The following is a 12,410-nucleotide window of genomic DNA, read 5'->3' as shown; positions in this document are numbered from 1 at the left end:
ATGTTCCTCACCTCATCTGAAGCACAATGGTCTGAGATGATGAGTTCTTTCCAGGGTAATATTCTGTGGACACTGTTGTTCCATCATCCTTTTTAGATATAATTTTTACTCCTCGACCCTCAATTAGGTCACCCTTGGTTAGGACATTGAGTTCCAGGTCAAGGTTTTGGTCCTCGTCCATCAGTATTTTGGTTATATGTGACTCGGCTTCCTCTGGCTTTATTTTGGTGTCTTTCTCTCCATTTCTGTCATTTTGTTCTAAATTCATTTTTTGGGTGATATGAAAGTATGTCTGTGGTGTCTTTTGAAACAATTCCACTGCTTTGTCTTTTATTTCTGTCACCTTTTTTTTTACATAAGGGATTTCCCATATAGTTTGAATGAGAGATAAAACTTGGTCAACCAGTAGATCAATAAAAGTTCTGGCTACATCTTCTGATACTATATCCTGCATTTCTTCTTTCAATTTGAGAACCTCTTTGAACTCGCTACGTGCATCTTTCACACTAGAGGAGCCTTCAGACATCTCAGAGACAATATAAGGTATTAATTTCTTATTGATTATTGGCCCAATAGGAACAGTTTGTACAAGATCTGCAATTTCTAGTCCCACTTTTGTAATGCATGTATACTGCGTAACTTTTTCCAGGATTGACAAGGAAACATGAGTATTTAGTATTTGTATAATAAAGTTAGTAACGGTATCTAAGTGTGATCGAACCTCATTGTAGGTCTCATGATGACTGAAGATGTCTTCCGCAGCTGACTGAACCAGCTTTTTTATTGAATCTTTAATTAATTCTTTGTTTTTTGGGGGAATTACGTAATCTATAGATTGGTCCTTTGCAGTCTCTGGAACAGCTTGTGTTACAATAAAGTTGATGAGACCCTCCTCCAGATCTTTGTTGTTCATCACAGTGGTGTGTATTTTCTTTGAAATGCATTCCTTCAAAATTTTTTTAAGTGCTTCTTTAAAACCTGCGTCAATTGCTTTTGATACTCCCTGTTTGATCAGTTCCTTGCCAACATGTTTTGCGCCCTCAAGCATGGCTTTCTTTGCAGCTGAGTTAGTGACAAGTCCCTTGAAGGACTTAGTGATTGTATCTCTTGTTGCTGAAGATGTTATTGATTTCAGACCAGAAGTGGCTGATGAAAAAAATATCTTTCCTGATTGAATTGCATCTTTAGCTAGTGAGCTGAAAGTCCGTGTCCCATTGAGAAGATCTTTGGTGATGCTGACCATTGCTTTAGCACCTTTAAAAATAAGTTTGCACCCTGCTGTCAAGAGGGACATTCCAATACTTATGGCTTTTGATACTGCCCATTGTACCCAATCAAAAGTACCCTTGATCATACCTTCTATGCCGGAGACCATGTCACTAACACCTTCAGAGATAAGACCTAATCCAAACTGACTTGCTGCTCCACATGTTAATCCACAAATCAATATCCCAGCTATAATTTGTAATGCTCCAAGAAAAAAACAAAGGAGGGCACTAAAGCAGAACTTTGGCTTTTTTTTAACCTCATAGACAAATGAAAGTCCATAATCGTAGAGAAGGTACATCTCATCTGTCTCTACTTTACTTCTGTTCTCGGTTGTAGAGAGTGTGGACACACTGGTCATCTCAGTTACTGCATCTTTTCCTTCTCTGTCCAAATCCTCCAACATTTTTTCTGAATTTTCAATATATTTTTTCCAGGAATCCAGCAATTGCATCTTTGTTTGTTTCTGCAAGTCAAAATTTGATTCATCATTGTGTTGTTCAAATCTTGAACATTGTGTCAAGTCTCCAAAGACATTAATATTGCCAATTTCAGAGGCATAAATGTCCAGAGCTGCTTTGGCTTCTCTCAGTAAGGTAATAGCATTTTGTTTATAGTCATCTTTGGCCATGTTAATAGTGATGAAGACACGATTGTAAAGTGAGATTGCCCGGTACATATTGTCAGCTTTTTCCATTTTATCCCAACAAGATAAGGCACCATGATCATTTTTCTTGTCATTGATGTGTAAGCATGTCCGATCCATAGCGGCCTTAGCATAGTCATAAAAATTTTCACTTCTTCCTTGCAGAAGGTTCTCAGACTTGGCCTCCAGCATTAAGCTAAGATCATCTTGTAATGGCCCTAAGTCCTTGTGGTCATTGATGTCATCTTCATGAGTGGTGAGCCATAAAGCCCAGGTCTCTTTTAAGGAGTTTAGGGTCGGATGATAATCCATTTTTGAGGTTTCTTCCATGCTTTGTTGACTAATGTTAGATTCCTGTTTCTCCTCCTCTGAATAATGACTGTCAAACTTCTTCAGGCATTGACAAAACAAAGTAAAGAGCTCATGACGTATGTTGACTTCTAAAAGCTCATCATTTTCCATGTCTGCAATACGTCCTTTTTCATAATTTTCCCTCAGTTTCCTCATTTCCTCCACAGTTTGCCCCTGATACGAAGAAGCAAGATCATTCTGATTTAACACCATCTGCACCATTCCTGGATTTCCTTTACGTGATGTACGTCCAAATATTTGTTTTTCTACTCGTCTGTTGCTGGGGAAATGAGTAAGAATGACACTTAGACCTCCACTTTTGTTCACTTCTTCTGTAACTTTGATATCTGTTCCTCGACCACCAAGGTTTGTCGCCAAAATGACATCACCTGGCTGGAATTCTTTTGCTTCTACATTGTGTTTGTCACTTCTGGTATACATAGTGATTTTCCCTGGGTTGGATATTGCTCTAAGATTGATCAACTGGCATTGAACTTTCTCCGCAGTTTTTACATCCTCACAAACCACTAAGACACATTGACCTTCGGTCCCACATCTTGGACTTGTTTGTTTCTCCACCAACATACAGATTTCCCTAATCCAGGCCTCCCGACCTCCAAACACTTGCAGAACTGGTAGCTCCAACCTTTTAGTGTAACGATGAGTGGGCATAGGATAGCAGTATGTTTTGTAATGCTTCTTCAGAAAGGTAAAATCAACTTCATCCCCTAATGTGCCTGACACCCCATATATTCCAGAACCAGAGAGGTATCTTTGAAAGAAATGGAAGTTGGACATAAAGTTGGTGACACAAGATATTTGAGATAGGGCTAGTCGGTGTTTTAGTTCCAGAAATTGCTGCAGACCATCTCCCCAGCGCTTGTTTTTCTCCAACACGCCTGTGGATTTAAAGTCAATTGGAATGATGCTGTGATACTCGGGTAAATTTGATTTGTCTCTGCTGTCTATAGTATATTCTCTACCCTTTTCCATCATGATTGCCTGAAGGGCATTCTCCACAAAGACTGGAAGTCTATTCTTGGTGTACTCTTTCAGGTGTTTAGGAATTAGAATGACACCTTCATTTTCTTTATCAGTGATATCTTCTGGTCTGTAGTCATCAGAGTATTTAATTTTCAGAGATAATTCTTCAACTGTGATATTCACCAGCTGTTTTATTGCCATCAGCACACATGCTTGTCCTTGTGGGAGGAGGAGGACACTGATTGGCTCTCCAGAATCACAGCTGTTTTCAATAAAAGAAGCTTTGTCATCCTTTAGTTCATAAAACCTAAACTGGATGGAATCTTCCAAAACTTTGCCAAAGACTTTCAGCAGGTCTTTCTCTTGCTGTGGTCCAAATTTTACTATCAGTTTTTCTAGCTCTGTCTGTTGTAGGTCACTTATTTCAGAAGAAGTCTGAACTTTAATCTCTTGTAGTTCTTCTTCACTGAGGAGACCGAGCTGCACCCCAAATTCTAGAATATGAATAGAACTGAAATGCTCAGTTGTTTCCTGTCCAAAAACAGCATCTGTTGCAAGCTTGTGAAAATATTGTATTCCTGAAGTCCAGTACACCTCACCTGATTCCGCCATGATTCTTTGACACTTATGAAGTTTTGCCCAAATTGCGGTCAGTAGCTGGTCCAAGTGTCTCATCCCCGTAGCATCATGAGAAAGAAAAGTAATTTGCACTCCATTGTCCAAGGTCATATAATCCACCTCATCTATGATGGCAACATCAAACTTGCGTTCATTTCGGGTCTTTTGTCTTTCAAATTCCTGTCTCAGAATGTCAGCAGCAAAGTCTTCAACCGTTCCATATACAATGTGTGAATTATAGGCCTGACAAATGGCTGCAGTTGGGTCTTTGGGATCAGTGGATACATCTACATGGACTGGAGGAATAACACTGCAGGTTATATCAAATTTTTCATAAAGTTTACTCCATTCTTCTGCATCTCGACGAGCCAAGACTGGAGAACTGGTGATAATATCTACTGTTTTTCCTCTTATTGCCTGTATCATGGCAAACAATGCCACAATACAGGATTTTCCTTCTCCGGTACCAATTTCCAACAGACAACCTTTAACTTCCTGGGAATTTGAAAGGAGCAGACTGATGACGGAAGCAAACTGAGTGGCTCGAGGAAAATATCCCCCCACAATCGTTATATGGTCTTCAGAAATAACACGTGTAGTGTCTTTAACTGCTACTGATAACCTAATCAAAATTTGCACCATAACTTCTACACTGGGATTGGTCAGGTCAAAATCCTTTATCATTTGCATTGCTTCTTCTTTCATCTTAAAATCAAGATCCTTCTGTGCGTCATGGGGAAGTTCAGGCATCAGTTTTTCTAAGACATTTTCAAGAAAATTTAAGACGTTTTCTGGATGGCTGAGCTGTCTCATTTCTTGTATGAGTGTCTTCACATCTTTATCAGTTTCCTTATTAATTTCTGTGTTCAGATATTTTAAGGGGTCGTTGTTTTGCAGAGCATCAACCGACATATCCAGTCCAAGCTGGAAGGTTTTTACTTGATGGAGAATTGTTTCTATGTTCTCCTGAGAAGTTCCAGGTTTGCAAGCTTGTAAGTAAAATGTTAATGCCTGAACTGGATTCCAAATTCCATTGAACAGGATCAGAGACAGTTGTTTCTTACATACATCTGAAAACTCTTGGATCATGTTCAGGACAATGTTCCCAGCTGTGGTCTTACTGTCTTGATAGAGCTTTTCCATCACCTGGAGCAGAAATACCGTCTTCTCTTCCATAAGTGTTGCTCCAGATGAGATAAGAGTGTCTTCCATTGTAGAATCAGTCATGGTGACCTCTATCAGGGCTTTCAGTAGTCTACCATGTTCTGTTAGAGACAGATTCTCATAACAAAACACGTGATCCAAATTATGGAAGGCGTGAAAAGTTAAATTCTTTTTTAGAGCATAGACTTGTATCATTTTATATTGCAGTGCAATGATCCTCTCAGCTAAACTTTTGTTTTGGATTATTCCATCTTCTAGAATTCCATGCATGGTCAAGAGTTTGCTTAATGTCTCTTCTACATCTTTAACCTTTGTTAAAAAAAAAAAAAATAACAGTTTTAATCAAGACTTCAAGATATTTTCTGTATGAACCATATTAATAAATGGATAGTTTTTAAATTAGAATGTAACAAGTTATATAATTCAGTGTTAGTAACAATAAAAAAAGGGGTCCCAGCCAGCTTTCTAGGAAGTAACTGCACGGTCCCCATACATGGCAATTATGGAAAACTCCATTATTTAAAGTGGTAGTAAAGCTCGCTTTGTGATTTTTACCTACAGGTAAGCATATAATAAGGCCTATAATAAAGCTTACCTGTAGGTAAAATGAATATCTCCTAAACCTCAATTCCTATTGGAAGTATCTCACCAAAAATTACATTTTTGTTGCAGGGAATGCCTGAAATCTGACTTGTATCTTAGTGTAGACTTCTGGGAAAATTAGTGGGCCAATCACATAAGCAGGAAAATGATGTTTCTGGGGACTGGTCAGTACACATTCTGTGTACAGAACAACTCCGAGTAGTCATATTGCATTTTACAGAAAATTACAGTGGCTGCAGATTGAAAAGAAAAGGCAATTTTTTGCAATTTTTAATAATATCCAATTACAATATGACTTGTCGCAATTGTACACGCTATATAATTTTTTCTTTATTTGCTAATTTCTTCCCCCACAAAAGTGAAGTTACCCTTTAACTGTTTTATATTTATTGCCCATTGGAATGCATTGTATAATACCTTTATTTTAGTATGTTCTTAAAGCACTCCCATTTTTCTCAGTGTTCCTTGTTCCTAGGATTTTATCCCATTTAATATCGTGCAGCATAGAGCGTAGTTTAGGAAAGTTGGCTCTTTTAAAATTCAGTGTACTTGTATTTCCCTTGTGTTTCCTTTTCCTGTGGTTTATACTGAAAGTAATTAACCTGCAATCGCAGTTTCCTAAGTTGTCCCTCTATTTCCACATCTGTGATCAGGTCTGTATTGTTTGTAACCAGTAGGTCTAGTAATGCATTATTTCTTGTTGGCGCATTCACCAACTGACCCATGAAATTATCCTGCAAGACATTTAGGAAAAGGCGAGCCCTAGATGAATGAGCAGTTCCTTTTGCCCAGTCAATATCTGGATAAGTGAAATCCCCCATTATAATAACATTTCCCTGCCTTGCCGCAATTCCTAACTGTGATAGGAGGTCAGGTTCCTCCTCATCCCTCAGATTAGGGGGCCTGTAGCATACACCCACTATTACTTTCCCATTAGTTTCCTTCCTTTTCATCCACCTCCTCCCTTGCTCCATAAGTAATGTCCTCCCTCATGTTCACTTGCAAATAATTCTTGACGTACAGGCATACCCCTCCCCCTTTCCTACCCTCCCTGTCCCTACCATATAGGGAATACCCCTGAATGGTTGCCAGCCAATCATGTGAGCTCTGAAACCAAGTCTCTGAAATTCCCACAAAATCCAAATCCCCCTTGTAAATTAGCAACTCCAATTCTCCCATTTTATTAGCTAGACTTCTAGCATTGGTGTACAAGCCTCGTAATTTTGTCCTGTCACAAAATATTTCCTTGTTAGTTGTTATGAGGCTGTAATTGGGATTTGCCAACTTATTTACCTTGTGTTTAGGTATTCTAACCACCCTACCACTAATGCCCCCAATATTACCCACTGAACCTTGCTCATTGCTGGCTATCACTCCACTCCCCCCCCCCAACAACTAGCTTAAAACCTCTCACCATGCAGCTCAGTAGGAAAAGCACCAGAATGTTCTTCGTCAGGGAAGGGGATGCAAACCTGCTCATTCCGGCTCCTCCCTTTCCACCCCCAGTATATACAATTTCCTCTCAGCAGCCTCCAGCAAGAGAGATGACAGTGTATCAAGAGGTGTCAGAAGTCTACCCAATGGCTCCTTCAGTACGGAAAAGTGCCTGCATGGGACCACACAAAGTAGGGGAGAGTGTAGGCTGCAACCTTGCTCCGATTCTGCCAACCCCACCTCACCAGCTTTAGCACTTAGCAGACAAGTTTTGTTGCCCCAGCTGCTAGAGTGCAAAAATATATACCCCCAGCACCTAAATGTCAGCTTGACTAAACAGGTGGATTGTGCAGCCTGTGCTGTATCACAGCTGCAGATTCCTGGCCACCATTTCTTCGCCCCTAAGGCCATCCCTGCACTTTACTATTTCATGGAGAGCAATAGGGGAGATTTACTATTACTATACCTGATTTATATAGTGCAAACAGTTTGTGTCAGGGACTGGATTTGAACCCAGTACCTTTACTGTGTCAGGCAATGTCCCTTTTTGATGAGCCACCTGGAATCTTGGTTAGTTCCCTGAACAATTCCTTGGGTGGTCCTGTCTTGAACCTTGTTTGTCTTGAACCTTCTCCTATGAAATTTGTAATATAAGCCATGCCTCCACGCATCCTGTTTGCCAGATTACTGTGCTCCACACATTATCCCCTTGCTGCCTTGAACTACCTCTATTGCTACTTGGAATCAACCTTGGCTTGTGACCCCCGACTATGAAACTCTTCTCCTACATTGACCTTGGCTTGTGACTCTGACACCGATCATCTGTCTAGCAGTTCCGACGATTCAATGTCTTAAGAACTGAGAATGGTGCTTAACCTGACATAAGTGGTTAAGAGGGGCCTGCTCGTAAGACCTTACAATCTAATAGGGTGGAGCTAGTAGAGGTGATACAAGTTTAGTTATTTGGAGGCGTGATAGGCTTCCCTGAATAGATGAGTTTTCAAGGATTTAATGGCAGCCGGAGTAGGAGATAGCTGGACATATTGAGGTATAGAGGTAGAAAGTTCCAGAGAATGGGAGAGGCTCTGGAGAAGTCCTGGAGGCAAGCATGGTGGGAGGAGACAAGGCAGCTAGAGAGCAGGAGATATTGAGAGGAGCAGAGAGGACGCTTTGGGTGATATTTGGAGACAAGATTGGTGATGTAGCTCGGGGCAGAGTTATGAATGGCTTTATATGTCATTGTTAGTATTTTTAATTCAAAGGGGTTGTAAACCCTTGTGGTTTTTCGCCTTAATGCATTCTATGCATTAAAGTGGAAAACCTTCTGTAGTGCTGCAGCCCCCCCCCCCCAATGCCCCCCTTTTACTTACCTGAACCCGGTCTAGCTGGTGTCTTGATTTGATAGATTGATAGCAGTGCAGCCATTGGCTCCCGCTGCTGTAAATCAAATCCAATGACCCGGGCGCCGGGGCCGAGTCCTGCTTTCTGTGTCAATAGACGCAGAAGCAGGAATCAGGAGAACGCCCGCGCAGGTGTCCCATAGTAGAGTGCTTCTCTGATGGGTCACTCGATGCAGGGAGGAGCTACTAGTGCCGTTGAGGGACCCCAGAAGAGGAGGATCAGGGCCACTCTGTGCAAAACGAAATGCACAGTGGAAGTAAGTATGACATGTTTGTTATTTAAAAAAAAAAAAAACACAAGGGTTTAGTAACCCTTTAATTCACTGGGCAATTGGAAGCCAATGGAGGGATTGGCAGACAGGGGTGGCAGACACCACTCCACCTTGAGAAGGGGTGGAAGGTCAACAGTATCAAAGGCTGCAGAGAGGTCTAGTAGTAGGAGTATGGAGTAGTGGCCATTGGTTTTAGCAGTTAGTAAATCGTTAGTGAGTTTTAGTAGGGCAGGTTCTGTCCAGTGCTGCAAGCGAAAGCCAGACTGTAAGGGATCAATAAGGTTGTTTTCATTGAGGTAGGAGCTAAGGCGGTTGTAGACTAAGCCTTTTGAAGGTGAATGAGAGCAATGAAATGGGTCTTAAATTGTCCAGTGAGGACTTTTTAAGTATGGGAGTGATCTGTGCTTGCATTAGAGGGAAGGAGAAGGTGCCAGTAGAGGGGGGAGATTAAAGATGTGAGTGAGGGAGCATAGGATAGAATAAGAGGGTGACCATAGTAGTTGTGAGGGAACAGTATCCAGGGGACAATTGGTTAGGCGTTCATCTGAGAAAAGTTTGGTAACCTCTTCGGTAGGGATGAGCCGAACACCCTCCTGTTTGGTTCACACCAGAACATGCATGCGAACAGGCAAAAAATTCGGCAGAACACAGTTATGCCCCGTACACACAATAGGATTTTCCGATGGAAAATGTGTGATAGGACCTTGTTGTCGGAAATTCCGACCGTGTGTGGGCTCCATCACACATTTTCCATCGGAATTTCCGACACACAAAGTTTGAGAGCAGGCTATAAAACTTTCCGACAACAAAATCCGCTGTCGGAAATTCTGATCGTGTGTACACAAATCTGATGCACAAAGTGCCACGCATGCTCAGAATAAATAAAGAGATGAAAGCTATTGGCTACTGCCCCGTTTATAGTCCAGACGTATGTGTTTTACGTCCCTGAGTTCGGAACGATCGGATTTTCCGACAACTTTGTGCGACCGTGTGTATGCAAGACAAGTTTGAGCCAACATCCGTCAGAAAAAATCCATGGATTTTGTTGTCGGAATGTCCGATCAATGTCCGACCGTGTGTACGGGGCATTAAAGTCTATGGGACACGAACATGAAAAATCAAAAGTGGTAATTTTTAAGGCTTATATTCAAGTTATTGTCATAAAAAGTGTTTGGGTACCCGGGTCTTGCCCCAGAGGACATGTATCACTGTAAAAAAATTTTTAAAAACGGGCGTTTTTTCGGGAGCAGTGATTTTTTTTAATGCTTAACCACTTCAATACAGGGCATTTTCACCCCCTTCCTGCCCAGACCAATTTTTAGTTTTCAGTGCTGTCGCACTTTAACTGACAATTGCGCGGTCGTGCGACGTTGTACCCAAACAAAATTGATGTCCTTTTTTTCCCACAAATAGAGCTTTCTTTTGGTGGTATTTGATCACCTCTGCGGTTTTTATTTTTTGCGCTATAAACAAAAGAAAAGCGACAATTTTGAAAAAAAACAATATTTTTTACTTTTTGGTATAATAAATATCCCATTTAAAAAAAAAAAAAAAAATTCCTCAGTTTAGGCCGATATGTATTCTTCTACATATTTTTAGTGAAAAAAAATGCAATAAGTGTATATTGATTGGTTTGCGCAAAAGTTATAGCGTCTACAAAATACGGGATAGATTTATGGCATTTTTTTTTTTTTTTTTTACTAGTAATGGCGGCGATCTGCAATTTTTTTCGTGACTGTGACATTGCGACGGACATATCAGACACTTTTGACACATTTTTGGGATCATTCACATTTATACAGCGATCAGTGCTATAAAATTGCACTGATTACTGTGTAAATGTGACTGGCAGGGAAGGAGTTAACACTAGGGGGTGATTGAGGGGTTAATTATGTTTCCTAGGGAGTGATTCTAACTGTAGGGGGAGGGGACTCGCAAGGGGAGGAGACCGATCAGTGTTCCTCTGTACTGGGTAAGAAAAATGAGGGGAATAATTGCGCTATAGTGAAATACATAAACAATAACAATTATAGCCGCGATTCATCAATGTAACACAAATACAGTGAAATTAAATAAGAAAAAAAGGGGGGTTGAATCGCGCTAAAACAGATTGGTGATCATACACATCATCACCAAACCAAATATTTAGAACTAAGTGAAGAGTTCCCCTTTAGTGTATACATAATATACAAAACACATGTCAAATGAATAATCAATCTAAAAATAAAATGTTCAAAGTGATAATAAAAAGTCCATGTATAAAAAATAAATCACCCAAGTGATAGGAAAGTATCTTAAAAAAGTTCCAAAAAACATAAATTCTTGCTGTGAGAAGAAAAAAGCGTGCCTGCTCCACCACCGTGAAATCAGACTGGCCGCTTAGCAGAAACTCATGATCCCCGTTACAGAGGATCAGAGAAAGCTGTTTGTTAATACTGTATTAACAAACAGCTTTCTCTGATCCTCTGTAAGGATAACAGCAATAAATAATTGGGATTCTAGCATAGGGAGAAAACTGTTCAGTATCGGGTCGCTCAAGGAGACACGTGGCCACTCAATGAAGTTGGATGAGAAGTGGTTTAACCTTAAACTGCGTAGAGGGTTCTTTAGTGTTAGAACAGCAAGGGTGTGGAACTGCCTTCCTCTATTGGTGGTGTCAGCTGGAACTAATGCCTGGGAATTTTTTTACTCCTACTGACCACTCATGCAGAAGAATTACCCCCACTGAACACTAATGGAAGTATTTATACAGGACATTTTTTTTACTCCTACTTAGGGCCGATTCAAACCCATGGCTATGTTATACTGCAGCCACTGGTATGCAATGTGAAGGGAGCAGTGACAATGCACTGCAATGATGCATCACAGTGTTTAAATTTTTTCTATTTTTCAACTTTATTGAAATGCCAAAAAAAGACATTGCATTTATATTTATGCTTTAGAGCTGCTTTGGGCAAGGCTTCCAAACAAAGCCCAATGCATATGGTGTGAATGGGCCCCAGGGTCGTCTTTAATGTTGATTGGATCCTGGGCAAACATTTTCTTGGACCCCCCGCTTTGAGACATACAGTAATTAGCAGATAGACTCATAATTAATGGGTTTACTGCAGCAGATCAGGCAGCGATTGCGATTGGTTGCTAGAGGTTACAGCACATTATTACCGCTTACTGATTAGTTGCTAGAGGTTACAGCACATCATTACTGCTCATTGATTGGTTTCTAGAGATTACTGCAAATCATTATTGCTCACTGATTTTGGTTGCTAGAGGTTACTGTACATCATTACCTGCACTAACATTGAAGGGTGGCGTATGTACAGAGTGCAGGGTTGAGGGGCGCACTACATAAAGAGGGCATAGTTGAAAGTTGCGCTACATACAGAGTGCAGGGTTGTGCTATGTACAGAGTGCAGGGTTCAGGGGTACGCTAGGTACAGAGTGCAGGGTTCAGGGGTACGCTAGGTACAGAGTGCAGGTTTGAGTGGTGTGCTATGTGCAGAGTGCAGGGTTGAGGGGTGCACTACATGCAGAGTGCAGTGTCGAGGGGTGCACTATATGCAGTGCTGAGGGATGCACTATATGCAGGGTTTAGGGGTGTGCCAGGTGCAGAGTGCAGGGGAGCACCAGGTGCAGAGTGAAGGGGTGCACCAGGGGCAGATTGCAAGGCTCTTC

The 12,410-nt window shown here is 41.0% G+C and overlaps 1 protein-coding gene across 1 annotated transcript in view; it reads right to left on the bottom strand.

The window, feature by feature from the left end:
• Positions 1 to 219: 219 nt before the first annotated feature.
• The window catches only part of LOC141128824 (uncharacterized), a 30,216-nt gene continuing 18,025 nt past the window's right edge, over positions 220 to 12,410 (bottom strand). The window contains exons 2-3 of the mRNA XM_073616369.1: positions 356 to 5,338; positions 220 to 258 (exon numbers count right to left, since the gene is read on the bottom strand). Of these exons, the coding sequence (XP_073472470.1) occupies positions 220 to 258; positions 356 to 5,338 (5,022 nt within the window). The remainder of the gene's footprint in view (positions 259 to 355; positions 5,339 to 12,410) is intronic.

The sequence above is a fragment of the Aquarana catesbeiana genome, linkage group LG01 (genome assembly GCF_042186555.1).
Source record: "Aquarana catesbeiana isolate 2022-GZ linkage group LG01, ASM4218655v1, whole genome shotgun sequence".
NCBI lineage: Eukaryota > Metazoa > Chordata > Amphibia > Anura > Ranidae > Aquarana > Aquarana catesbeiana.
This window is presented reverse-complemented; position numbering and strand designations above follow the sequence as displayed.